Source organism: Melanerpes formicivorus, unplaced genomic scaffold, assembly GCF_026170545.1.
Source record: "Melanerpes formicivorus ecotype bairdi unplaced genomic scaffold, bMelFor1.0.p_v2 SCAF_162, whole genome shotgun sequence".
In the NCBI taxonomy this organism is placed as follows: domain Eukaryota; kingdom Metazoa; phylum Chordata; class Aves; order Piciformes; family Picidae; genus Melanerpes; species Melanerpes formicivorus.
Window position 1 is genome coordinate 521935 of NW_027142514.1, and position 27398 is coordinate 549332.

The 27398-nt window shown below is 57.3% G+C and overlaps 1 protein-coding gene across 5 annotated transcripts in view; it reads right to left on the bottom strand.

The window, feature by feature from the left end:
- Window positions 1-27398, bottom strand: part of WHRN (whirlin) — a 77085-nt gene that overhangs the window by 1229 nt on the left and 48458 nt on the right. The window contains exons 4-12 of one of the 5 annotated variants that reach the window (XM_068168986.1): window positions 20628-20830; window positions 19629-19665; window positions 14435-14647; window positions 13369-13581; window positions 11665-11697; window positions 5647-5718; window positions 4656-5253; window positions 969-1147; window positions 257-379 (exon numbers count right to left, since the gene is read on the bottom strand). In XM_068168986.1, coding sequence (XP_068025087.1) covers window positions 257-379; window positions 969-1147; window positions 4656-5253; window positions 5647-5718; window positions 11665-11697; window positions 13369-13581; window positions 14435-14647; window positions 19629-19665; window positions 20628-20830 — 1671 coding nt within the window. Of the gene's footprint in view, window positions 1-256; window positions 380-968; window positions 1148-4655; window positions 5254-5646; window positions 5719-11664; window positions 11698-13368; window positions 13582-14434; window positions 14648-19628; window positions 19666-20588; window positions 20831-27398 lie in introns of all 5 variants that reach the window. The other 4 variants (XM_068168984.1, XM_068168987.1, XM_068168985.1 and 1 more) reach the window with 4 other exon arrangements.

Here is a 27398-nt window from a genome sequence, read left to right on the forward strand (position 1 = left end):
CTGGGATCCCCTTGGGATGGGTGTGGGATCAATCCATGGCACATGGCTGTGACCTTCAGCAACCTCCACCTCCAAGAGCACAAGGATGTCTCTGCTACCTGGGGAGATGCAGGGCTCGAGGAGGAGGAGGAGGAGGAAAATCCCCCATATTCCTCTTGGGGATGAAGGGCTCTTCCCTAGCCCTTTTTTTCCTGTCCAGGGAGGAGAGGGATGGGACATGCATGGAATTCTTCCCTCTCCCCCCAGCCTGCCCTACCTGGATGGTGACGATGCGGGGCAGCGGCTGCCGCGTGTTCGCTCCCCCCTCGATGGCGATCCCCAAGGTGGGTGCACTCTTGGACACTCGGATCAGACAGGATGTGGGCTCCAGGAGCCCTGGCTGTGGGGAGAGGAGATGGCAGCGCTGCCAAAGGAGGCCAGGCACTGTTTGCCTGCCGTGCCCCCTTAGCCAGGGGCCCATGGCAGGCTTGCATGGGAGGGGGACAGACACACTGACTCCTGACATCCCAGCTGTGTGCAGGTCAGGCAGGGCAAAGGGAAAGGAGCAGGGGTGCTCTCCAACTGCCTGGCTATGCCCCATTAGGAACCCTCCAATTTACTTCTGATGCCTGGTGCCACCTTCCCTCTGGGTGACTTTACTCACAGGACATTTGTGCCCTGTGGGAGTCCTCTCAGAGCCAGGGACTCTGCTATGTCCCAGGCAGCTGTTTGCTGGAGCTGGGAAGGACCAGATCTACTCGGGATGGGATGTATCAGCCTTACAGTGCCCCTCTCACAGCTCCTGGCTCCCTTCTCCACAGCTAGTGAATCATGAGAACAAAGAACCCATCAGAGCGCAGAAGGACGGTTGCTGCCCCAGGCAGAGGGAGCAGAACCAGCACTGGGGAGCACCACTGCCCTTTGGCGGCCCCTGGTGCCCACCACCCAGGAAAGGCAGCGCCCCGAGGCCCCTGGGCACCCAGCCTCACCGGCTTGGCGGCCCCTTCTGCCACCCCCTCGCTCCTCGTGGCCTCCTTGAGGCTTCGGCCTTTCCCCGGGACCGGCTGCCGGCTCTTGTCCTTGCCGCCCATCTCGACCTCCCCGATGTCCACCCCGCTGTCCTCGCTGAGGGTCTGCCCGCTGTCCGACAGCTGGGAGAGCGTGGAGGCTGGGGAGAGAGCAGCAGGGCTGTTAGAGCTTGGCAGCGCGGCCCTGCGGCCAGCCCAGCGCCCCCCGGCCAGAGGCAGGGCACAGAACCACGGACGGTTTGGCTTGGAAGGGACCTCTGTAAAGGTCATCCAGTCCAACCTCCCCTGCAGTCAGCAGGGACAGCTTTGGCTAAAGCAGGCTGCCCAGAGCCCCAAACCTGACCCGGAATGGTTCCAGGGATGGGGCGTTCCTCACCCCTCTGGGCAATCTGGGACGAGGGTCTTGCCACTCTCATTGTAACAAACCTCTTCCTCACACCTAGTCTGAAGCTCCCCTCTTTATCTCACCCACTCCCAGGGCTGGGCAGGAACCCTGGGACTCAGACCTGGACTTTAGAGTGGGGTGGTTCCCAAGCTGACCCCTCCTGAGGAGCAGAGCTGTACACAAGGAGCATCAAGGTACAAGTAGCCTCAAATCCAGGTCTAGGATCCAACCCAGATCCCAGACTGGGATAGAGGGAGACAGTGATGAGGAGCTCAGAGATTGTGATGGAGGCTAGTTGGAACCAGCTCATGCTCAGCAGCAGGGGCTGGGAGGAGATGGGGATGGACCCAAGCACTGGGGAGCTACCAGGAAGGAGCTTTGTCCCGTTTGAGGCTGAAGATTCTGCATGTGGATGGGGACTGCCTCTGGAAATGAGCGTCAGGAACAACGGCTGAGGGGCTGGGGGGCTCTGGAGCTTGGAGGAGCTGTGGTCGCACTGCTCGGGCAGGATCTGATCTTCCCTCGGTGCCGGCGGCCCCTCACCCATCCGCGGACCCTCACTCACCTGCGGCCCCTCACCCACCAGCCCATTCCTGCACTGGTGGCAGTGGCAGGGCAGTGCCACTAGAGGGCGCCAACGCCGCTCGCATCGCGTCCCACGGAGCACCGACGCAGACCGAGGGGTTCACAGGGGCTGGGGGACGCTGTGGGTACCCCCACCTCAAAGAATCTCACCAGAAGCACCCTCCTGGGCACCCTCAGGGCTCCAGCAGCACCTCTCCCTCTCTGGCTGAACCCCAGCCATGTGCTGAGGGGACCTGTGCAGCCCACCACGCTCCTCCCTCACGTCCCTTTCTTTTACCAGAGAGATGCTCAGGATAAACCTAACCCCAAAGCTCAGTCTGGGCACAATTAGACTTTTTGCCCTCCCCCGAAATCTAGATTCGATGGAAAAATCCCAGAACTGCTTCTTTCCCCCCCCCTTCCCCCTTTTAAACCTCCACTGGAAGTAGAAGTTATTAACTGAGGGAGCAAAGCCCACACAGGAGAGAAGCTGCAATCAAGTGCCTCCCAGAGCTTGGTCTTCAAGAAAAGGTCAGCCCAGATTGCACTGGAAAACCAGAGAGGCTTGGAGGAGCATGCTGGGAGCTGATGGGGAGCTGGCTGTGTAACTGCACAGCTCCTCCAGAGCCGTCAAAGCCCAGGGCTGAGTAGGCTTTGACTTGGAGATTAACACCACGGCTGCTGCTAACACTTTGGCAGCCTCAGGAGGGCTTTCTGTGGGGCCTGGACTTTCATTTATTGGTTGTAGGGGTGGTTGTTTTTTTTGGCTGTGATGCCATCAAGCTGTTTTCTGCAACAGAAAATTCATCTGGGAAGAAAAGCTAACCCAACACGTAGCCACCACAGAGCAGCACATGGCTGCCCCCATCCAGGCTGTGTGGCTTTTACCCTGCTCCTCTGACCTGGAGTTTGAGCCACGATGGCACCAGTGTTATCCCCACAACTCCTCCCTGGCAGGAGCTGCCAGCCCACACAGAATTTTGGGGGTTGGAAAATCCCCCCTAAGATCATCCAGTCCAACCCTCAACCCAACACCACCATGGCCACCAAACCCTGTCCCCAAGTGCCATGGCCACAGGTTTCTTGAGCACCTCCAGGGATGGGGACTCCACCACCTCCCTGGGCAGCCTGTGCCAATCCCTGACCACTCTTGCAGCAAAGAAACATTTCCTAATATCCAACCTAAATCCTGCAAGCAAGCCTTGCACTTAGACAAGGACCTGCAGATCTGTGCATGCCTCTCACATCCCTCCCAGTTCCTGCTCCAAGATCTGTCTCTTCACCTGGGTCTCCTGCAGCAGGAACAGTGTGGCCAGCAGGAGCAGGGAAGTCATTGTGCCCAGTGTGCCAGCCAGCAGTGTGCCCAGGGGGCCAAGAAGGCCAAGGGCATCCTGGCCTGCATCAGCAACAGTGTGGCCAGCAGGAGCAGGGAAGTCATTGTGCTCTGTGCTCAGCACTGGTTAGGCCACACCTTGAGTCCTGTGTCCAGTTCTGTCCCCCTCAGTTTAAGAAGGACATTGAGACTCTTGAAGGTGTCCAGAGAAGGGCAACAAGGCTGGGGAGGGGTCTGGAGCACAGCCCTGTGAGGAGAGGCTGAGGGAGCTGGGGTTGCTTAGCCTGGAGAAGAGGAGGCTCAGGGGAGACCTTCTTGCTCTCTCCAACTCCCTGAAGGGAGGTTGTAGCCAGGTGGGGGTTGGTCTCTTCTCCCAGGCAAGCAGCACCAGAACAAGAGGACACAGTCTCAAGCTGTGCCAGGGGAGGTTTAGGCTGGACGTTAGGAAGAAGTTCTTCCCAGAGAGAGAGATTGGCCACTGGAATGTGCTGCCCAGGATGGTGGTGGAGTCCCCATCCCTGGAGGTGTTCAAGAGGGGCTTGCATGTGGCACTTGGAGCCATGGTTTAGTTGTTAGGAGGTGTTGGGTGACAGGTTGGACTTGATGATCTCTGAGGTCTTTTCCAACCTTATTGATTCTATGAATGTCTTGAGGACCACCCCATGGAGGGGTTTGTTGCACCCCATGGAGGGGTTTGTTGCACCCCATGGAGGGGTTTGTTGCACCCCATGGAGGGGTTTGTTGCACCCCATGGAGGGGCTTGTTTCACCCCATGGAGGGGTTTGTTTCACCCCATGGAGGGTTTTCACTCCATGGAGGGGTTTGTTTCACCCCATGGAGGGGTTTGTTTTCACCCCATGGAGGGGTTTGTTTCAGCCCATGGAGGGGTTTGTCTTCACCCCATGGAGGGGTTTGTTTCACCCCATGGAGGGGTTTGTTTCAGCCCATGGAGGGGTTTGTTTTCACTCCATGGAGGGGTTTGTTTCAGCCCATGGAGGGGTTTGTTTTCACCCCATGGAGGGGTTTGTTGCACCCCATGGAGGGGTTTGTTGCACCCCATGGAGGGGTTTGTTTTCACTCCATGGAGGGGTTTGTTTCACCCCATGGAGGCATTTGTTTCACCCCATGGAGGGGTTTGTTTCAGCCCATGGAGGGGTTTGTTGCACCCCATGGAGGGGTTTCACTCCATGGAGGGGTTTGTTTTCACCCCATGGGAGGGTTTGTTGCACCCCATGGAGGGGTTTGCTTTCACCCCATGGAGGGGTTTGTTGCCCCCCATGGAGGGGTTTGTTGCACCCCATGGAGGGATTTCTTGCACCCCATGGAGGGGTTTGTTTCAGCCCAAGGCTGCTGACAGCACACCCACCTCTGGCCTGGGGCAGGGGCCTCACTTCGTTGACGTCAGGCTCACTGTTGGGCTGGTGCACCTCCACCATGATGAAGTGCTGGTTGGCCACGGCCTGGGGGCTGCCCTTGTCGGGTGGAGGGGGCGCAGGGTGGGACGGGGGAGGCGGAGGGGACGGCGAAGGAGGGCTCTGAAGCCCCCCGGCCGCAGGGCCGTCCGGGGACGGGGTCTTCAACCTGGTCGGGGACTGGACCCTGGGGAAGGGCCCGATGGGGTGTTGGCTGACCAAGGAGAGCTGGGCATCCATTTGCCTCCTGGAGCCGTGTGGGGCTGGGGAGATGGTGGCATAGATAGCGCTGGGGGCTGACTCCTCGGTGGAGGCGGTGGCGGTGGACGCCACGCTGAGCGTGTCCTTCTCGGGCTGGCCGGGAGGGGGCGTGGGGTTTCGGGGGGCCACGAAGAAGAGGCCTGACTGGGAGGACTCGGAGGAGGGGCGCTTGGGTTTCTCTCTCCCTGCGTTCCTGTGCTGGGCAGCAGAGGGGTCCAGCATCTGAGCCGCTGCAGGAGGAGGTGGAGGCTTGAAGTTGGGAGGTTCATCTGGGAAGGAGGAGAGGTCGTCCTGCCAGAGCGAGAACAGAAGCCTTTAGGACGCCGTGCTCAGCAGCTCTGAGACCTTCCCCAGGCACACAGCCCCTTGCAGCTGCCTGCTGGCAGTGAGCAGGACAGAAATCAGCTGATTTGCACTCCAGCACCTCTCTGACCTGATTGGCAACGAGAAGATGACTCACAAATGAGGACAGTCAGAGGACAAACTGCCCAATTTCTGCTCTGCTTCTGCTCCCAGCCAGAGCCCTCCCCTCCTAACTGCTCTGATGAATTCCCTCCAGCGACTGCAGTGACATCCACGGGCAGCTGAGGTGGCAGAGAGCTGCAGAAGCCGAGGCAAGACTTGGCATCATCAGTTTGCCTCCAGCTGCCACCCCAGAGGCAGCAGCACGGCGCAGTGTCTTACCAGGGAGATGTCTGGCAGGGTGTTGATGCTACTTTGGTGGCTGTCTCCACCTCCCTCCATTTCTGACGTGTTCTGATGGGGGCAAAGGAGGAAAAGAAACTCAGGTCACAGCAGCAAGGAGAAACCACCACAGTGCCAGCACACCAGGGAACATGCAGAGTGATGCAGGATATTGTCCAGCCCCTCCCCCCCACCCCACCCCACGAGGTCAGTCCTTTCACCCACAGGTGTTGGGGTTCCTGGGAGGTTCCCTAGAGGCTTACAGGTCAAAAGCAAAGGAAACTCTGCTGGGAAAGTGACTCTCCTAAGCTAAGGAGTGTGCTCAAAGCATGCTGTGAGCCTGACCCAGCAGGGTAATACCTCAAATCTCAGTTCCTCCTCTTTAACTGGCAGGGGAAGAACCACTTCTGCAGGCTGCAGGTTCAATACCTGGATCTTTCCTGGGGGAAGGGCAATGAAAAAGTTTAACGTTTTATAGACTCAGGATGGTTTGGGTTGGACCTTGGAAGGTCCTCCAGTCCAGCCCCCCTGCAGCCAGCAGGGACATCTGCAGCTCAAGCAGGTTGCTCAGAGCCCCAAACAACCTGACCTGGGATGGTTCCAGGGATGGGGCAGCTCCCACCTCTCTGAGCAACCAGGGCCAGGCTCTCACCACCCTCAGTGTCAAACATTTCTTTCTTATGTCTAGGGTGAACCTCTTTCTTTTAGTTTCAAACCATCACCCCTTGTCCTGTCACAACAGGCACTGCTCAAAGGATTGCCTTCCTCTTTCTCCCCTCTTTTCTTTCCCCTTCCTTCTTCCCTGGCTGCAGAGCAGGCAGCCTCAGATGCAGACAGAAGCTGCTGCCACTGCTGTCCCTCCACAAGTCAAAATGCCATTGGAAAATGTCACAACACACTTTGAGCACAGCACAGCTCCAGGAATCAAGAACAGCTTCAGGAACCTGTCAGTCTGCTTGTGTAGGGGTGGCTGTCAATCAGGATGAGCCCAAGGAGAGGAAGAGGGCACGGATGCAGTGGAGCAGAGCAAGCAGGCACCTCGGCTAAGTAACAGCAGGGACAGCAGAACTGGGGGCAGGTGCTGGAGGCTGGCTGTGGAGCTCTGCCCTGGCACTGGATGGGGCTGAACCCAGCTGGTCCTGAGTCTAGGCCCAGACCTTGGCTCTGCTGCTGGCTTTGCCCCAGGGAGGCAGCCAGCCCTCTCCTGAGGGATGCTCTGGCTGCTGTGTGGTAGTTGTAGGCTATGCCTTTGAAAGTTTTGCACAGATCTTGAACAGAAAGTAGTAAAATGCAAATAAATCACCAGTGGGTGTGAAAGGAAACTAAAGATACTCCTAAACAAGACCAGTGGGAGAGAGAAGGGACTAAAAGGAGTTCACAGGCTCACAGGATGTCAGGGGTTGGAAGGGACCTTTGGAGATCACCAAGTCCAACCCCCCTGCCAGAGCAGGAGCACAGAATTCAGCACAGGTCACTCAGGAACACATCCAGATGGGGCTGGAAAGGCTCCACAGAAGGAGACTCCACAACCTCTCTGGGCAGCCTGCTCCAGTGCTCTGTGACCCTCACAGTGAAGAAGTTCCTCCTCATGTTGAGGTGGAACCTCCTGTGCTGGAGTTTCCATCCATTGCCCCTTGGCCTATCCCAGGGCACAAGTGAGCAGAGCCTGTCCCTGTCACTCCCTTCCTGACCCCCAGCCCTCAGCTATTGAAACACATTGATCAGATCCCTTTCAGCCTTCTCCTCTCCAGACTGAACAGCCCCAGGGCTCTCAGCCTCTCCTCACAGGGCAGTGCTGCAGTCCCTTCAGCATCCTGGAAGCCCTCCCTTGGACCCTCTCCAGCAGATCCCTGTTCCTCCCTTGTGGTGAGGTGGAACCTGTGCTGCAGTTTACATCCATTGCTCCTTGTCCTATCCCAGGGAGCAAGTGAGCAGAGCCTGTGCCCTCCCTCCTGACCCCCAGCCCTCAGATATTTATCAACATTTATTAATTCCCCTCTCAGACTTCTCTTTTCCAGACTGACCAGCCCCAGGGCTCTCAGCCTCTCCTCACCAGGCAGTGCTCCAGACCCTTCATCATCCTGGTAGCCCTCTGCTGGACCCTCTCCAGCAGATCCCTGTCCCCCTTGAACTGGGGAGCCCAGAACTGAACACAGTACTCAAGATGTGGTCTCTGCAGGGCAGAGTAGAGGGGGAGGAGAACCTCCCTGGCTCTGCTGGCCACACTCCTCTGAATGCAGCCCAGTTGTCCCAAACCAATTTCCTTCTCTTCTTGCTTCTTCACTCTGGAGAGAAACCAACTTGCTTCTGTTTGACCTTGGCTGCATTGTTTTGGTATTAGCTTCTCTGCTGCTGTCTCTTGTCCCTTTTGTACAGGGAGGTAAGGGGGAAGCAGAGGGGGAGAAGCTAGTAGCTTCCCCTGGTCTTTGACCAGGAGGCTTCCTCTGCTGTTTATTGATTGTAAGTGTCTGTAAACAGTGCAAGTCCTGCCTATTCTGTACACATCCATTCCATTCCCCTGGAGAGTGCAGGTTTTGCTTGTAAACAAAGCTTTCACTGGCTTCCAACTGAGCTGGGCTGGCAAATTTAATGCTGGGGGGTGGGAAAGTTCAACCCACCACCCAGCCCCAGCTCTGACTGCATCTCCTGCAAGGCCCTGTAAGAGCAAAGCCAGGCTCAGCATCTCCATGCCACAGGAGCTCCTGACCTGGAGAGGTGCTGCTGTGGCTCAGAAAAAGGATGTGCTTCACTTCCCTCCTGAGCAGGGATGTTTGTGCTGGAATGGGCAGGGTACAGTTTGTGTTGCACTGCCTGTTATTTATTGCAGGGTAAACAAGCCATTAGCTGAGCTGCTGCTGCATCTGCATCTCCCCCATCTGCTGGAGGCTGCTGCTGTGCCTGGAAGATGCCAGCATCCCAAAAATAGACATGGGAGACAATTAAGAGCATTAGAGAAGCAGCAAAAACATTGATGGAAAGAGCTTTTATCTCCATGGCTTCAGAAAGGAACTCTGGAGAATGAGCACTGAAGGAGTTGCTTTGCTCAGGGAGAGCATGAGGGTGGCTCCATCAGCAATTAACCCAGTGCAAAGGCTTTTGGAAGAGAAAGAGCCCCCCACACCCACACCTTGGGTTCCTGACCAAGCAGCCAGGCCAGGGGCAGAGGAAAGGTTTGGCTGAAACTGATGGCAGAAGCCACAGAGAGATCAGGCTTCAGTCAGAGCTGAAGGGCCACTGTGCAAAGCCAAGTGTGGCAGGAAGGATAGAGTGACAGCAGGTGTCTGAGGCTGGGGGAAGAGGCAGGCAGGCCTGTTTCAAAAGCTTTCACATTGATTCAGGTGCCCAGGAACTGCTCTGGGCTGTGCATGCACCAGCAACAGGTCTCCAGGTCTGATTTAGTCACCAGTGAGCCCAAAAGCTCGAGTGCCATCGTGTCCCTGGGGGATGCTGAGCAGCAGAGATGCTGGCACCACACTGCACCAGTGCACTCAGCCACCAGCCCCCCTCCTTTTGCTCTCCTGTCCTCTAACAAGAGAGCTGCTCTCCAGAAGGCTGCCCAAGTGTCACCCTCCCTTGCTCCAGCACAGTTCCAGATGCTGCCCAGGGCCTTTAACCCAACCAAATGGAGCAGCACAAGGAGCAGAGCCAAGGAGGACATGGTAGCATTCCAGCACCAGCCTGGCCATGTTTGGGAGGATCCCAGCTGTGTCCCTAGCTCTTCACTCTCCTCCCTACCTCTGGCCAGCCTCAACCTGTCTCTAGGTGGTCACTGAATCCTGGGCAAGCTCATGAGGCCCAGACCCCTGTGGTACACCTGGGAGCAGGCTGCTGCCACAGAACCACAGCATGGTAGGGGTTGGAAGGGACCTCTGGAGGTCACCGAGTCCAACCCCTGCCAGAGCAGGATCGCTTAGGGCAGGTCACACAGGTGCACATCCAGATGGGCCTTGCAAGTCTGGAGAAGGAAACTCCAAGGCAAATGGAGTCATGCTGCTATTGAAAAGAGCAGACTCTGCCTGACAGCCCCCTAAAGCCTGCCTGTGTCACCTCCCCCACTCCTCTGTGCCCACCAAGCCCACCCCAGAGCACACCACAGGCTGTGTCCTAGGAACACTTTGCCCTGAGACTTGAAGCCTCCTGGCACATGGTGGGTAGGCAGAGCCAGCTGCTCCCCGTGCCCCCCCTGCCAGCCCAGCCCTCATCCTGCCTCCCCAGCACCTCGGGAGCAGCCAGGGACATTAGCACTGCTCATCATCTTCAGGCTCTGCTGAAGTGTGCAAGCAGGAGATTTGCCTTTCCCCAAGCTTAGGGCTTTGGGGGGCAAAAGCAATTACAGAGCAATTGCTCTGGGCTATAAAGTGTAATGGCTTTTAAAGCTGAGCACATTTGCTTTCAGGAATTGGCTGCTTTGAGACTCTGCTCTCCTGGATTTTCCTTGAAAGCCAGGTGCCACTGCTCTGGAAAGAAGCAAAGGACTGTTTCTTGGGCAGGCTGCTGCCTCCCACTCCCTCCCTGCTCCTTCACCCCAGCCAGGTGCTTCTAGAAAGGGAGACCCTCCCAGCCCCTCTGCAGGGTGCAGCTGGAAAACTTCTATCCTTGCACAGAGCCCACAGCAGGAGTGGTGCAGCTGGAGAGCTTCCTTCAGACAGGCAGCTGGTTTCCACTCACAGATTAAGTGGTGAAGAAACTGTCACCTCCCTGGGGAACCCAACCCAACCTCCAATTAACCTCATCATTCCACACGAGCCCCTCATTTCCCAGCTACTCCTAATGAGAGCTCTGCACAGTCACTCAGCCTGATTCCTGCAGGGTTTAGCTCTTGAACCACTGCACCAGTCTGACAATAAGCTCAGCTTTCCCCTTCCCTTCCCTTCCCTTCCCTTCCCTTCCCTTCCCTTCCCTTCCCTTCCCTTCCCTTCCCTTCCCTTCCCTTCCCTTCCCTTCCCTTCCCTTCCCTTCCCTTCCCTTCCCTTCCCTTCCCTTCCCTTCCCTTCCCTTCCCTTCTCCCCACAATGCATCTGCAGGGCTGGGGGAGCCACTGGGGTTAGAGATAGGAGGATAGAAACAAAGTGAAGCCACCACATAGAGAATCAATAAGGTTGGAAGAGACCTCAGAGATCATTCCGTCCAACCTATCACCCAACACCTTCTGACAACTAAACCATGGCTCCAAGTGCCACATCCAATCCCCTCCTGTACACCTCCAGGGATGGAGACTCCACCACTCCCTGGGCAGCACATTCCAATGGCTAACAACTCTCTCTGGGAAGAACTTTCTCCTCACCTCCAGCCTAAACTTTCCCTGGCACAGCTTGAGACTGTGGCCTCTTGTTCATGGGTGTCATTGCATCACTCTCAAGAGCCCCCAAAGCCAGAGAGGTCTGTGCCATGGCCACAGGTTTCTTGAACACCTCCAGGGATGGTGACTCCTGCACCTCCCTGGGCAGGCTGTCCCAGTGCCTGAGCACTGTTTCAGCGAAGGAATTTCTCCTAGCACCCAACCTAAACCAACCTCTCCTGCACTGCAGCACAGATTTTTTTTGCAGAGCCAAGGCCTGTAAGGAAAAATCCTCCTCCACCCCTGAGGATGACTGCTGGGATGTGCCCAACCTACTGGTATTTAGCCAGGGTGCCCACACAGCAGGACAGCACAGCACAGCACAGCAGCAGGCAGAGCAGGCAGCAGGGCAGGAAGGGTAGGCTGGGGTCCATCAGGCACCAACGCTGCTGGTCCTTCTAAAAGCAGCTTCAGTGCCAGCAGGATGCTGCAACCAGCTGGGCTGGGTTCAAGCTGAGCCTTGTCTGCAGTGCAGCACCAAGGACTGCAGCCCTGCTGGGGAAAAGGGGCTCTGGAATGGCTCAGAGGAGCCTCAGGGGGAGGAAAGGTGAGTGAGAGGAGGTGGCTGTTGAGTGGCTGAGTGGCCAGGCAGCCTGTCCCCTGCTCCCACCCCAGGCACACTCCAAGCCCTCTGCCAAGGCAACCACAGCACTCGAGCGCCCGGCCCCGCCAGCCCCTACCTCCATCAGGTCTATCAGCCACAAGAGTCGCTCCTGGGGCCGTGCCAGGGCACAAGCAGACCGGGACGGCGTCAAAGCCAGCACAAAACATCAGGGAGGATGCAAAGAGATGAGCAAATCCCAGCACAGCCTGCCCTGCCTCCCCCCAGAGCCCACCCTGCAGAGCCCAGCTGCACCCAGCCCTGAGTGGGAGGGCTGGGATGAGCCCCCGCTGCGAGAGGGGCTGGGGAGGGCAACAGCAGCAGGGCCTTGGAGCAGAGGAAGCAGTCTGGGGAGCTCTGTCCCTCTTCTCTTTCACCTGCTAGCTGAGATAAGCTCCCACCCACCATGAGCCAGTGCTTGGCAGTTGTAGCAGGCAGTGGTGACAGTCTGCCCCAGGCAGAGCTCAGAGGGCTGCATGCCCTCACACCCACGCCAAGAGGTGCCACACTGCCAAGGAGGGCCTGCAGCATGACTGAGGGACACATGCTCTTGAAGTAAGCTCTGACCAGAGTGGTGCCCACACTTCTCTGTGCCACAGCAGCACTCTGGTCTCTGTCCCCAAGCTCTGGGTGGGTGGCAGGTGGGACTGGGCCCTGGCTCACACCCGGAGCCAAGCAGCCACACCGGGCAAGTGGTGTGGTGGAGCAGCAGGGAGAACAGAGCACAGCCAAAGCCCCAGGCACTGGGATAGCATGGGAACAGAGTCAGGGTCAGCACAGCAGACCTGGCAGACCTCTGTCAGCCCTTTGGGAAGATTTTCCCAGCAGACCTTCGGAGAGCAGCCCAAAACTCTCTTGGTTTCTCCTGACCCAGAAGGGATCTCACCGCAATCCACCCTGAACAGAGCAGATGGCTTTCCAGCGGGTACCGGTGATGGCTGCAGGACAGAACCACAGCTCTGATGCCCTGCAAGCCTCTGAGGCCTCTTGGGAGGCTGGCCCAGGCTGTGCAGGCAGGCAGAGCCCCGGGAGAGGCTTCCCCTCTGCCCATTGTTGGCTCCCTGCAGCGCAGCCCAGCCGGCCCCGGCCGTGGGCTGGGTTCTCTCGCTGCCGAAGCAGCAGCAGGTTCTTTGCCATCCCTCCTCTTCATGAGGGCTTTAATTTGCAGGGTTGTTAATGCATTTGTGATGAAAGGCATTTTATGGCTAGGAAATTAATTTGGGGGCTGTGTGCCTGCACGCTCCGAGGTGATTAGGATAACTTAATTAGGCCTGGCAGAGACGTGGGAGCGCTGCTGCTCAGTGCCAGCGAGGGGGCAGGGACAGGAGGCGGCCGGGCTGGCTCCTGTGAGCCCTGCTGGGAGGGGGAGCAGACAGGCAGTCTTTGAGGAGGTGATTTCCAAGCCACAGCCATTGCTGGTGAGGAGCAGCAGGCATGGTGTGGCAGGGACAGTCGCTGAGGTTTGTGTGTGGATGCAGCTGGCGCTGCACAGTGGAGGTCTGGGAAGGGAGGCACAACCTCCCCCTCCCTCGCTGGGGACAAAGTGACACTTGCAGAGGACAGCAGCTCAGCCTCAGGGGCACAGGGAGAGCAAGCACGTGCCACAGCATCCCTTAGTGCACCTACATACCACACCAGCCTGCAAGAAGAAAAGCAGAAAGCTCTGGGGGGAACCTCCTGGGGGTTTTGTGTGGGGTGAAGTGCTCCAGGGCAGAGGGGGGCAGGGGGTAGGGCTGCCAGGAGCAAGGCCTGAAAGCAAAAGGAAGAGCCAGGAGGGACCTACCCGGGCTGAGCTGACAGTTGTGGCAGTGAAGTGGCTGCTGGAGGAAGAGACAGTGTCACTGTAGGACATCATGGAGTAGGAGTCGGTGCCGAGGCTGGGCCCCGAGGGCTGCCTGGCCTTCATGGACTCAATCTCCCTCTTCAGCACCAGGTTGTCGAAGCGGTCCAGGTCTTGTGGGGAGATCACCCCCCGCACCTCTGAAAGCAGTGAGAACTGGGCCAGGCAGACAGACAACCAGAGAGAGGTTGGAGCATGAGCACATTCCTGGGCAGCTGAAGACCCATCCTCCCACAGTGGTTAGCAGACCTACTGGCAGGTAAGGCACAAGGAGGTTTGGTCCTAAACTCTACCAGAAGCTCCTCTGCCACTGAGCACCAGCCTGTGTGCTCCATAATGCCCTGCAGCTGGATCTTGCTGTCATACATCACAGAACCTTACAGTTGGTTTGGTTGGGAGCGCCTTCCAAGATCCTTGTGTCCAACCATCAACCCAATCCCACCAAGGCCACTAAACCCTGTCCCCAAGTGCCATGGCCACACCTCCAGGGATGGAACCTCCACCACCTCCCTGGGCAGCTTGTGCCAATCCCTGACCACTCTTGCAGCAAAGAAATTTTTCCTGATCTCCAACCTAAGCCCTCCCCTGGTGCAATTCCAGGCCATTTCCTCATGTTCTGTCACCTGATACTAGGGAGAAGAGCCCAACCCCCACCTCACTGCAACCTCCTTCCAGGGAGCTGCAGAGAGCAATGAGGTCTCCCCTCAGCCTCCCCTTCTCCAGACTGATCAATCCCAGTTTCCTGACCTGCTCCTCACCAGACCCTTCCCCACCTTTGCTGCCCTTCTCTGGCCCTGCTCCAGCCCCTCAATGTCACAGTGAGGAGCCCAAAACTGAAGCCAGCTTTTGAGCTGTGGCCACAGCAATGCTGAGTTCTGGGGGGACAACCACTTCCCTCCTACCCTCACCCCTGAGCAGAGCACCTCAGAGGCCCCTGAGCCACACTGTGACTCTGGCACTGCTGAGCCCACCAGGTCCCCAGCGTCCCCAGGCGTGGGGAGGGCCTCACCTTAGCGTGTGTGTTGAGCAGCTCGAAGAGAGCCATGACCAGAGCGTCCACGGAGATGTTGCCCTCCTTGTACTCATCCAGGTAGTAGCCCATGGTGGCCCTCTCCTGCTCGTTGAGCAGGTGCCGTGCCTGCTCCTCCAGCATCACCCTGGTCTGGTTCACCATGCTGCTCAGGGTCACCTGCGAGCCCGCCAGGCCCCGGTAAAACACAGGCTGCAGGGGAGACAGAGCACGGGCTGGGGCCTGGGGTGCCAAGGGGGCAGCTTCAGCCAGGGCAGCTGGCTGCTGGGAGAGCTGGGCAGGACCCAGGACAGCTCCTTGCTCTGGGCTCTGCTCACCTGCCCCAGCTGCCTGTATTTCACACCTCTGCCCTCACCACCCAGCAGGGCAGCTCCTGCATCTCACACCTCTGCCCTCACCACCAGCAGTGCAGCTCCTGCATTTCACACCTCTGCCCTCACCACCAGCAGTGCAGCTCCTGCATCTCACACCTCTGCCCTCACCACCAGCAGTGCAGCTCCTGCATCTCACACCTCTGCCCTCACCACCAGCAGTGCAGCTCCTGCATTTCACACCTCTGCCCTCACCACCAGCAGTGCAGCTCCTTCATTTCACACCTCTGCCCTCACCACCAGCAGTGCAGCTCCTGCATTTCACACCTCTGCCCTCACCACCAGCAGTGCAGCTCCTGCATTTCACACCTCTGCCCTCACCACCAGCAGGGGAGGAGCTCCTGCATTTCACACCTCTGCCCTCACCACCAGCAGTGCAGCTCCTGCATTTCACACCTCTGCCCTCACCACCAGCAGTGCAGCTCCTGCATCTCACACTTCTGCCCTCACCACCCAGCAGTGCAGCTCCTGCATTTCACACCTCTGCCCTCACCACCAGCAGTGCAGCTCCTGCATTTCACACCTCTGCCCTCTCCACCCAGCAGTGCAGCTCCTGCATTTCACACCTCTGCCCTCATCACCAGCAGGGGAGGAGCTCCTGCATTTCACACCTCTGCCCTCACCACCCAGCAGGGGAGGAGCTCCTGCATTTCACACCTCTGCCCTCTCCACCCAGCAGTGCAGCTCCTGCATCTCACACCTCTGCCCTCACCACCAGCAGTGCAGCTCCCGCACTTCACACCTCTGCCCTCACCACCAGCAGGTCAGCTCTTGCATTTCACACCTCTGCCCTCACCACCAGCAGGTCAGCTCTTGCATTTCACACCTCTGCCCTCACCACCAGCAGGGGAGGAGCTCCTGCATTTCACACCTCTGCCCTCACCACCAGCAGTGCAGCTCCTGCATTTCACACCTCTGCCCTCACCACCATCAGGGCAGCTCCTGCATTTCACACCTCTGCCCTCACCACCAGCAGTGCAGCTCCTGCATTTCACACCTCTGCCCTCACCACCAGCAGTGCAGCTCCTGCATTTCACACCTCTGCCCTCACCACCAGCAGTACAGCTCCTGCATTTCACACCTCTGCCCTCACCACCAGCAGTGCAGCTCCTGCATTTCACACCTCTGCCCTCTCCACCCAGCAGTGCAGCTCCTGCATCTCACACCTCTGCCCTCACCACCAGCAGTGCAGCTCCCGCACTTCACACCTCTGCCCTCACCACCAGCAGGTCAGCTCTTGCATTTCACACCTCTGCCCTCACCACCAGCAGGTCAGCTCTTGCATTTCACACCTCTGCCCTCACCACCAGCAGGGGAGGAGCTCCTGCATTTCACACCTCTGCCCTCACCACCCAGCAGGGGAGGAGCTCCTGCATTTCACACCTCTGCCCTCTCCACCCAGCAGTGCAGCTCCTGCATCTCACACCTCTGCCCTCACCACCAGCAGTGCAGCTCCCGCACTTCACACCTCTGCCCTCACCACCAGCAGGTCAGCTCTTGCATTTCACACCTCTGCCCTCACCACCAGCAGGTCAGCTCTTGCATTTCACACCTCTGCCCTCACCACCAGCAGGGGAGGAGCTCCTGCATTTCACACCTCTGCCCTCACCACCAGCAGTGCAGCTCCTGCATTTCACACCTCTGCCCTCACCACCATCAGGGCAGCTCCTGCATTTCACACCTCTGCCCTCACCACCAGCAGTGCAGCTCCTGCATTTCACACCTCTGCCCTCACCACCAGCAGTGCAGCTCCTGCATTTCACACCTCTGCCCTCACCACCAGCAGTGCAGCTCCTGCATTTCACACCTCTGCCCTCACCACCAGCAGTGCAGCTCCTGCATTTCACACCTCTGCCCTCTCCACCCAGCAGTGCAGCTCCTGCATCTCACACCTCTGCCCTCACCACCAGCAGTGCAGCTCCCGCACTTCACACCTCTGCCCTCACCACCAGCAGGTCAGCTCTTGCATTTCACACCTCTGCCCTCACCACCAGCAGGTCAGCTCTTGCATTTCACACCTCTGCCCTCACCACCAGCAGGGGAGGAGCTCCTGCATTTCACACCTCTGCCCTCACCACCAGCAGTGCAGCTCCTGCATTTCACACCTCTGCCCTCACCACCATCAGGGCAGCTCCTGCATTTCACACCTCTGCCCTCACCACCAGCAGTGCAGCTCCTGCATTTCACACCTCTGCCCTCACCACCAGCAGGGGAGGAGCTCCTGCATTTCACACCTCTGCCCTCACCACCAGCAGTGCAGCTCCTGCATTTCACACCTCTGCCCTCACCACCAGCAGTGCAGCTCCTGCATTTCACACCTCTGCCCTCACCACCCAGCAGTGCAGCTCCTGCATCTCACACTTCTGCCCTCACCACCAGCAGTGCAGCTCCTGCATTTCACACCTCTGCCCTCACCACCAGCAGGGCAGCTCCTGCATTTCACACCTCTGCCCTCACCACCAGCAGTGCAGCTCCTGCATTTCACACCTCTGCCCTCACCACCAGCAGTGCAGCTCCTGCATCTCACACCTCTGCCCTCACCACCCAGCAGTGCAGCTCCTGCATTTCACACCTCTGCCCTCACCACCCAGCAGTGCAGCTCCTGCATTTCACACCTCTGCCCTCACCACCAGCAGTGCAGCTCCTGCATTTCACACCTCTGCCCTCACCACCAGCAGTGCAGCTCCTGCATTTCACACCTCTGCCCTCACCACCAGCAGTGCAGCTCCTGCATTTCACACCTCTGCCCTCACCACCAGCAGTGGAGCTCCTGCATCTCACACCTCTGCCCTCACCACCAGCAGTGCAGCTCCTGCATTTCACACCTCTGCCCTCACCACCCAGCAGTGCAGCTCCTGCATTTCACACCTCTGCCCTCACCACCAGCAGGGGAGGAGCTCCTGCATTTCACACCTCTGCCCTCACCACCCAGCAGTGCAGCTCCTGCATTTCACACCTCTGCCCTCACCACCCAGCAGTGCAGCTCCTGCATTTCACACCTCTGCCCTCACCACCCAGCAGTGCAGCTCCTGCATTTCACACCTCTGCCCTCACCACCCAGCAGTGCAGCTCCTGCATCTCACACCTCTGCCCTCACCACCCAGCAGTGCAGCTCCTGCATTTCACACCTCTGCCCTCACCACCCAGCAGGGCAGCTCCTGCATTTCACACCTCTGCCCTCACCACCAGCAGTGGAGCTCCTGCATCTCACACCTCTGCCCTCACCACCCAGCAGGGGAGGAGCTCCTGCATTTCACACCTCTGCCCTCTCCACCCAGCAGTGCAGCTCCTGCATTTCACACCTCTGCCCTCACCACCAGCAGGGGAGGAGCTCCTGCATTTCACACCTCTGCCCTCACCACCAGCAGTGCAGCTCCTGCATTTCACACCTCTGCCCTCACCACCAGCAGGGGAGGAGCTCCTGCATTTCACACCTCTGCCCTCACCACCCAGCAGGGCAGAACCTGGAGCATGGGATTGGGAGGGGGATGCTGAGACCTGCAGGAGGCAGGGACCCCAAAGGCCCAACAGCATGGCTGCTCTCTCAGTGTCACTGCTTGTCTGGGCATCTCCTGGGCCATGGACTTACAAAACAGCTTCATGGCTCTGCTCTGTAAGTGTGGATGCTGCCCCCTTAGCAGCTCCTGATCTCCTAGCAGGTTGTATTTCCCTGGCAGAGCTGGAGGAACTGAGGCCACAGCAGAGAATCAAGCTTCCCATGCTGTCTACAGAGCACGTCTGTCCCCCCTGCAAGCTTGGAGCAGAACTTGGTGAAGAGAGAGCTGCTGGCAACCAAGAGGCAGAGGGAGAGACACGTCTGGCTGCAGATGAAAGGCTGTTTACTCTGGGAGGCATTTCAAAGAGGAGGTCCTTGCTGTCCCCCTCCCAGGCACAGCCAGCACAGGGATACAGAGCCAGACAATGGTGGGGACACTGCGGGGAGCTGAGGCTGGGGCTGGTTCTGCCAGCACACAGTGCAAAGCCCTTATCACCCACAGCCACCTGTGACACCTCACAGCTTCATTTCCATTTAAAAGGAAGAGCTTTGCAAAGAGGTGCTGGGGGAAGACAGGCTGGCAGAGGGCTGCTGTCACAGCACTGGGCATGGCCCTGCTGCTGCTGCTCCTGCAGCCCTGCCACCAGCCCCTGTGCTGGAGGGGGCTGGCTCAGCTCTGCTTTGGGGTGGGAAAGATCATCCAAGCATGGGATGGTTTGGGTTGGAAGGGACCTCTAAAGCTCATCCAGCCCAAGCTCCCTGCAGTCAGCAGGGACATCTGCAGTGAGAGCAACTCAGAGCCCCAGAGAACCTGACCTGGAATGGTTCCAGGGATGAGGCACCTCCCACCTCTCTGGGCAACCTGGGCCAGGGTCTCCCCACCCTCAGAGTCAACAATTTCTTCCTTCTATCTAGTCTAGATCTCAGGATCTGTCAAGGTCTCAGAGACAGCCACCATCATGGTCAGCTCTGCAGGGCAGAGGGGTTCCCCATGCTCCTCTCCCATGTGTGATCATTGCCCCTTGCCCACTAATGTGATCATTCCCAGAGGTGCTGCAGAACAGAGCCACCAGCAGCACAGGAGAGGGGCTGCCCATTATGTCACTGCCATTATGCCACTGTTTGTAGGACCACAGATGGCAGCATGAGATGGGGAGGAGAGAGGCTGGAGCCAGTTAAACCCCAGTGGTGCTCATGAGACAAGCATCCCTTTATCACCAGGAGTACAAAGCCCTCCCTCCCATGGGAATGAGAGAGAAGCATGGTCAGCTTCTCCCAAGGCCTCAGGAAGGCTGACATCTCTTACCCTGGCTGTTGCCTCTGCAGCATGGTTGCCCACTGCCCTGTGAGGAGGAAGAAGATGAGTTAGCACCGAGCTCCCCATGCCCATCACTCATCACCTGAGGCATGGCACGAGCTCTGCTCTGCACACTCCTCTGTGCCTGCAGGTTTGGGTCTGAGAAAGGAGGGAAGGGGCAGCAGCAGGTTGTCCAGACCTGCTCCACCTTACAGGGTAGAGATGATCACAGAATCACCATAGAATGGCTCAGGTTGGAAGGGACCTGAAAGATCACCCAGTTCCAATCCCCCTGCCATGGCCAGGGACACCTCACACAGCCACATCCAGCCTGGCTGCAAACACCTCCAGGGATGAGGCTTCCACCACCTCCCTGGGCAACCTGTGCCAGGCTCTCACCACCCTCATGGGGGACAACTTCTTCCTCACATCCAATCTCAATCTACCCATTTCCAGTTTTGCTCCATCCCCCCCAGTCCTATCCCTCCCTGACACCCTCAAAAGTCCCTCCCCAGCTTTCCTGTAGCCCCCTGCAGATCCTGGAAGGCCACAATGAGGTCTCCTTGGAGCCTTCTCTTCTCCAGACTGCACAACCCCAACTCCCTCAGTCTGTCCTCACGGCAGAGCAGCTCCAGCCCTCTGCTCAGCCTCCTGGCCCTGCTCTGGACACCTTCCAGCCCCTCCAGATCCTTTCTGCACTAGGGGCTCCAGAACTGGCCCCAGAGCTCCAGCTGTGGTCTCAGCAGAGTGGAGCAGAGGGGCAGAATCCCCTCCCTGGCCCTGCTGGCTCTGCTTCTCTTGCTGCAGCCCAGGCTCTGGCTGTCTGTCTGTGCTGCAAGTGCTCACTGCTGGCTCCTGCTGAGCTTCTCCTCCCGCAGCACCCCCCGGCAAGGGGTAAGGATGGGGGAGGGGTGGGGGCAGGCAGGGAAGGGAGGAGCTCGCAGCTGCCGTGGTTTCTGGCCTCCTCACCCGCAGCGGGTGGCTGTGTGGGCCCACAGGAGCTCGTACCCTGCTGAGCCGAGCAGGCTGTCCCCGATCTGGGAGCTGGCGATCCAGCGCGTCTCGTCCACCGTGGTGCGGGCGTGGGGCAGCCGCCCGATGTCCTTCACCGTCATCATCAGGTGCCGCGAGGACTTCAGCAGCTTCACCGCCTCGTCGTGGGGGATGCTCAGGAAGCTCCTGCCGTTCACCTCCAGGATCTGGTCCCCCACCTGCAGAGTGGGCACAGGCTGAGCCTGGCAGCCCCCGGGGGCTGGCTTCCCCCTGCGCTGGGGAGGAGCCTGAGCCGCCGGCAGACGAGGGCACTGGGTTGGAAGGGAGCCTTCCGTGTCACAGAGTCACAAAGAAGCACAGATTGCTCCGGGTTGGAAGGGACCTTCGAAGGTCACCTTGCCCAACTCCCCTGCAGGCAGCAGGGACACCTCCAGCTAGGGCAGGCTGCCCAGGGCCACACCAAGTCTGACCTTGATGAGACCTCAGCCACCTCCCTGGGCAACCTGTTCCAGCCTTTCACCATCCTCACTGTGCAGAACTTCCTCCTGATGTCCAACCCAAATCTCCCCTGCTCCGGTTTCAAACCCCTGCCCCTCATCCTATCCCCACAGGCCCTTCTGAACAGTCCCTCCCCAGCCTGCCTGCAGGTTTCTTTCAGGTACTGGAAGGCTGCTCTAAGGTCGCCCTGGAACCTTCTCTTCTCCAGGCTGAACAGCCCCAACTCTTTTAGCCTGTCTTCATAGGAGAGGTGCTCCAGCCCTCTGAGCACCTTGGTCACACCAATTGGAGGGACTAAGGAAAACAGGGGAGAGGTGCCAAGTGCTGGTGACTGCAGCCCGAGCACTCAGGCTGGCAGCCAGTAAAGGACCAGCCTTTGAAGCCTGGAGGAGCCTGTTTAGGATCCTAAGTCAGCCCAATCTGCTCAGTCTCCACCACTAACTAAATCTGCAGAGCAACTTGGTTAAAACCACCCCCAAGAAACACCAAGACCTCCAGGCCCAGTCCCTCCTAGTGATCTGGTAGCTCAGGAACCATCTGTGGATGCCTCAGCTCTCTGTGTGCAGCAGGGAGGGTTCAGCTGGAGTGTCTCACCACAATCTCCAGCACTCAATAACTGCAGGATCTGAGACAGCTGGGTTCCATCTCTCTTCTCCTCCCATTTCCCCCCCAGCTGCTGCCAAGAGCTTTCACTCTGTAGCCAGTGCCCTTGCTGGAATCAGGAGCTTCCTTGGTAGCCTCAGCATGTTCAAGACACAGACTCATCTGGCATTTCCCCTCCATCCCAGGTCTTTCTCTTTGCTTCTTGGCCATTCAGAGCCAGTCCTCCTCACTCCTGTGTCCTCATTCACCCTGTGTCAGCTGAGGCACCTCTTTGAAACTGCTCTATCTTTGCTCAGTCTCAGCTTCTGCTGAGCTCTGTCACAACACAGCCTTAACTTTCTTCATCCTGCAGCATAAACAGAAGGAGGCATCCCTTTAAATAGCCCAACCCCACCTTGGAGGAGAAGAGGAGAAAAGAGGGAGGTGGCAGAATTTCTTAGTCTAAGATAGCACCATGGGGAATCAATTTGTTCCTTCCAGCACAGTCTAGAATGGAGTGGAATTGAATGGAATTGGAGTTGAATTGAATTGAATTGAATTGAATTGAATTGAATTGAATTGATTTGAATTGAATAGAATTGAATTGAATTGAATTAACCAGGCTGGAAAAGACCTTTGAGATCATCAAGTCCAACCTATCACCCAACACCATCTGATCAATAAACCTTGTCACCAAGTTCCTCATCCAGGCTCTTCCTAAACACCTCCAGGGATGGTGACTCCACCACCTCCCTGGGCAGCACATTCCAGTGGCCAATCTCTCTTTCTATGAAGAACTCTCTTGATGGGAAGAATTTCTTCCTCACCTCCAGCCTAAACTTCCCCTGGCACAGCTTGAGACTGTGTCCTCTTGTTCTGGTGCTGCTTGCCTGGGAGAAGAGACCAACCCCCACCTGGCTACAACCTCCCTTCAGGGAGCTGGAGAGAGCAAGAAGGTCTCCCCTGAGCCTCCTCTTCTCCAGGCTAAGCAACCCCAGCTCCCTCAGCCTCTCCTCACAGGGCTGTGCTCCAGACCCCTCCCCAGCTTTCTTGCCCTTCTCTGGACACCTTCAAGTCTCTCAATGTCCTTCTTAAACTGAGGAGCCCAGAACTGGACACAGGGCTCAAGGTGTGGCACAGGGCACAAGGACTTCCCTGCTGTTGCTGGGTTAAGGAAGCCTCAAGAGGACTGGGATTGATTCTCCAGACTGACTCCAGGGGGAAGCCAAGGATTAGAATCATAGAACCATAGAATTGCCAGGGTTGGAAGGGACCTCAAGGCTCAGCCAGTTCCAGCCCCCCTGCCATGGGCAGGGACACCTCACACTACAGCAGGTTGCTCACAGCCACATCCAGCCTGGCTGCAAACACCTCTAGGGATGAAGCTTCCACCACCTCCCTGGGCAACCTGTGCCAGGCTCTCACCACCCTCATGAGGAACAACTTCTTCCTAACATCCAATCTGAATCTCCTCATTTCTAGTTTTGCTCCACCCCCCCCCAGTCCTATCACTCCCTGACACCCTCACAATTCCCTCCCCAGCATTCTTGGAGCCCCCTTCAGATACTGGAAGGCCACAATGAGGTCTCCTCAGAGCCTTCTCTTCTCCAGGCTGAACAGCCCCAACTCCCTCAGTCTGTCCTCACAGGAGAGGAGTTCCAGCCCTCTGCTCAACCATTAGAATAGAATAGAGTAGAATAGAATAGAATAACCCAGGTTGGGAAAGACCTTCGAGATCATCAAGTCCAACCTCTCACCCATCACCATCTGATCAACTAAACCATGGCACCAAGTGCCTCATCCAGGCTGCTCTTAAACACCTCCAGGGATGGGGACTCCACCATCATCCAGGTGGGCCTGGATCAAGGAGGCCTGCAATAAGAGGTGATGGGAAACCTTGGGGAGAGAGAGCTGTCAGGAGCAGCTCTCAAACTGGTGCAAGAGCAACACCCCAGTGAAGGTGTGACCTTGTGGGAGTGCATTCCCTGCTCACATCTCTGCCTGCCCAGCAAGGAGAGACAGGGAGGAAAAGTGCTGGAGAAGAGGAACAGAAATGATGAGTGGCAGAGGAAGGTCTCTGTGGAAGGACAGATCGAAAAGATTAGGCCTGTTAAATTTAGAGAGGAGATAATGTGTGGGGAGCTTGATGCAGCTCCACAAAATAATGCAGGCAATAATGAGAAGCCAGGGAAGGGCTCCTGCTTACCCTTCCCTCTGCTGAAAGGACAGAGGATGCTCAGTGAGGCTGGAAGGACATTCTGAGTGTTATCAGGAGGGGGAAAGGACCTGGAGGAAGAGCACCACAGGCTGGAAAAGAGCTTTAGGATGAAGTCCAGATGCAGCAGAGCTTGGCTGAGCATTGAGCTCCATTCAGTCACCCTGAGCAGATTTGCCTCATTCTTCTGGGGACAGTTTCTTCCTCTGTGACAGAGGGGCTGGTGGGCAGCAAGGGCTGTGGCAGCACAGCAGAACCCAACTCCTACCAATATCAATGTCAGGGCCCCTGAGTTTTGGCCTCATGTGGGCCAGCCAATGTCCTCTGCTTGGTGTCTTCCTGACTGCTGTCAATGGGGCAGCTGCACAGCTCATGAGGCAAAGGAGATGGGGAGGGCAAGAGATCAACCCACAGGCCAGCCAAGAAGGGAGCCAGCACCTTCCAAGTGGGCTGCTGCAAGTCTGCTGCTGGAAGGGATGAGAGAGCATCTGATGGATGCATTGCAACAGCAACAGCAAGGCCCTGGGAGAGTTGGGTCTGTTCAGTTTGCAGAAGAGAAGGCTCCAGGGAGACCTTAGAGCAGCCTTCCAGTACCTGAAGGGGCTCCAGGGAGACCTTAGAGCAGCCTCCCAGTACCTGAAGGGGCTCCAGGGAGACCTCAGAGCAGCCTTCCAGTACCTGAAGGGGGGTACAGGAGAGCTGGCAAGGGACATTTCACCAGGGCTTGTAGTGACAATGGCTTTGAGCTAGAAGAGGGGAGATTGAGACTGGGGATTAGGAAGAAATTCTTTCCAGTGAGACACTGGAACAGGCTGCCCAGGGAAGTTGTGGCTGCCACCTCCCTGGAGATGTTCAAGGCTCAGACTGGATGAGGCCCTGAGCAAGCTGGGCTGGTGGGAGGTGTCCCTGCCCATGGCAGGGGGGTTGGAACTGGATGAGCTTTAAGGTCCCTTTCCAACCCAACCCAATCTATGAATCAATGACCTGAGTGCTTGGCCACTTCTGAAAATGAGATTGTCCTCATTTTTCCAGGGGAAAAACAAAGTCTACCCTGAAATGCAGGGGCTGGACATGAGAGGCAAGAGGTGATGGACCACAGAGGAGCAGCAGACTGCAGAAATCAAACACCTGGAGGTCAGAAACAAAGCAGCTTGGGTACAGAAATCACACCCTGGGTACAGAACTAACACACCTTGAGGACAGCACTAACACACCCTGAGGTCAGCTCTAACACACCCTGAGGACAGCACTAACACACCTTGAGGACAGGGCTAGCACACCCTGACTAAGGAACTAACACACCTCAACAATCAATTTGCCTCCTCTTCTTTGTGGAGACAGAGGGAATAACATGGGGAGGGAAGGTGGAGTGAGAGAGAAACTTCATGGGCTTAGGACAAGGCTTCTGAGCACCTAAAGTCTCTTAAAAGCAATCAGAATGGGCTGTGGGAGGAATTCAGTCACACTGATGGAGAACCAGGTGAGAGATTGTTAACCATGAGTTAATGTTAAATGATACCCAAATTGAGCTGGGAATAACAGGGCTAATAGGATGCCAAATGGTTTGGCACTGCCACCAGCCTCCTTTAATGCCACTGATGTGCTAGAAGAGAGGTTCAATTACCCTCATGGATACCACTCAAGTGGAAGGAGCCTCTCTCTCTCTCTAGCACAAGTCATTAGCAAGGGCAGACCATAAGAAGTTAAAGCTATGGGCAGGGAAAAGTAGGAATTGATCTGGGGATGATCAAATTGAGACTCACAGGAAAATAAGGAGGTGCTCAGCTTCCCCAGGAGGGAAGCAGGGGAGGGCAGGGGATCCATGTCACAGGATACAGAAAACACAGCAGCATGGAATGGTTTGGGTTGGAAAAGACCTTTAAATATCATAGAAACATAGAATCAATAAGGTTGGAAAAGACCTCAGAGATCAGCAAGTCCAACCTACTACCTAATACCCAACACCTCCTGACAACTAAACCATGGCTTCAAGTGCCACATCCAATCCCCTCTTCAACACCTCCAGGGATGGGGACCCCACCACCTCCCTGGGCAGCACATTCTCATGGCCAATCTCTCTTGCTGGGAAGAACTTTCTCCTCCCCTCCAGCCTAAACTTCCCCTGGCCCAGCTTGAGACTGTGTCCTCTTGTTCTGGTGCTGCTTGCCTGGGAGAAGAGACCAACCCCCACCTGGCTACAACCTCCCTTCAGAGAGTTGTGGAGAGCAAGAAGGTCTCCCCTGAGCCTCCTCTTCTTATTCAGTCCAATCCCCCTGCACTCAGCAGGGACAGCTGCAGCTACAGCAGGTTGCTCAGAGCCCCAAACAACCTCACCTGGAATGGTTCCAGGGATGGGGCAGCTCACACCTCTCTGGGCAGCCTGGACCAGGGTCTCACCACATTTCTGTCTTCTCTCCAGTCTGAATCTCCCTCATTTAGTTTCAAACCACCACTGCTTGTCCTCCCACAACAGGTCCTGCTTGAAAGTTTGTCCCCAGATTCCTGCTCAGCCCCTTGAAGCCCTGACAAGCCAGCAGAAGGTGCTCCTTGGAGCCTTCTCTTCTCCAGGCTGAACAACCCCAACTCTCTCAGCCTGGCCCCACCTTGTTGTGCAGTGAAGCCAACACAGCCTGGTGAAAGGATAAGAGACAGCTCTGAGACAGGCAAGGGACCAGTGGGTGTCAAGAGCTGCCTAAAATTGTGCTCTTTTCCCCAAACACCTGCAAGGCAAACAGGAGAAACAAAGCAAAGAAAGCTACAGGCTGGGGTCAGAGTGGCTGAGAGCGGCCAAACAGAGAGGGACCTGGGGGTGCTGATTGACAGCAGCTGAACATGAGCCTGCAGTGTGCCTAGGGGGCCAAGAAGGCCAATGGCATCCTGGCCTGCAGCAGGAACAGTGTGGCCAGCAGGAGCAGGGAGGTCATTCTGCCCTGTGCTCAGCACTGCTTAGGCCACACCTTGAGTCCTGTCTCCAGTTCTGGGCTCCTCAGGTTAGGAAAGATGTTGAGCTGCTGGAAGGTGTCCAGAGAAGGGCAAGAAAGCTGGGGAGGGGTCTGGAGCACAGCCCTGTGAGGAGAGGCTGAGGGAGCTGGGCTTGCTTAGCCTGGGGAAGAGGAGGCTCAGGGGAGACCTTCTTGCTGTCTCCAGCTCCCTGCAGGGAGGTTGTAGCCAGGTGGGGGTTGGTCTCTTCTCCCAGGCAAGCAGCACCAGAACAAGAGGACACAGTCTCAAGCTGTGCCAGGGGAGGTTTAGGCTGGTGGTGAGGAGAAAGTTCTTCCCAGAGAGAGTTGTTAGCCATTGGGATGTGCTGCCCAGGGAGGTGGTGGAGTCTCCATCCCTGGAGGTGTTCAAGAGGGGATTGGATGTGGCACTTGGAGCCATGGTTTAGTCATGAGGCGCTGGGTGACAGGTTGGACTTGATGATCTTTGAGGTCTCTTCCAACCTTGGTGACTCTGTGAGAGGAGTAGGTCCCTTGGGGCAGGCAGTGGAT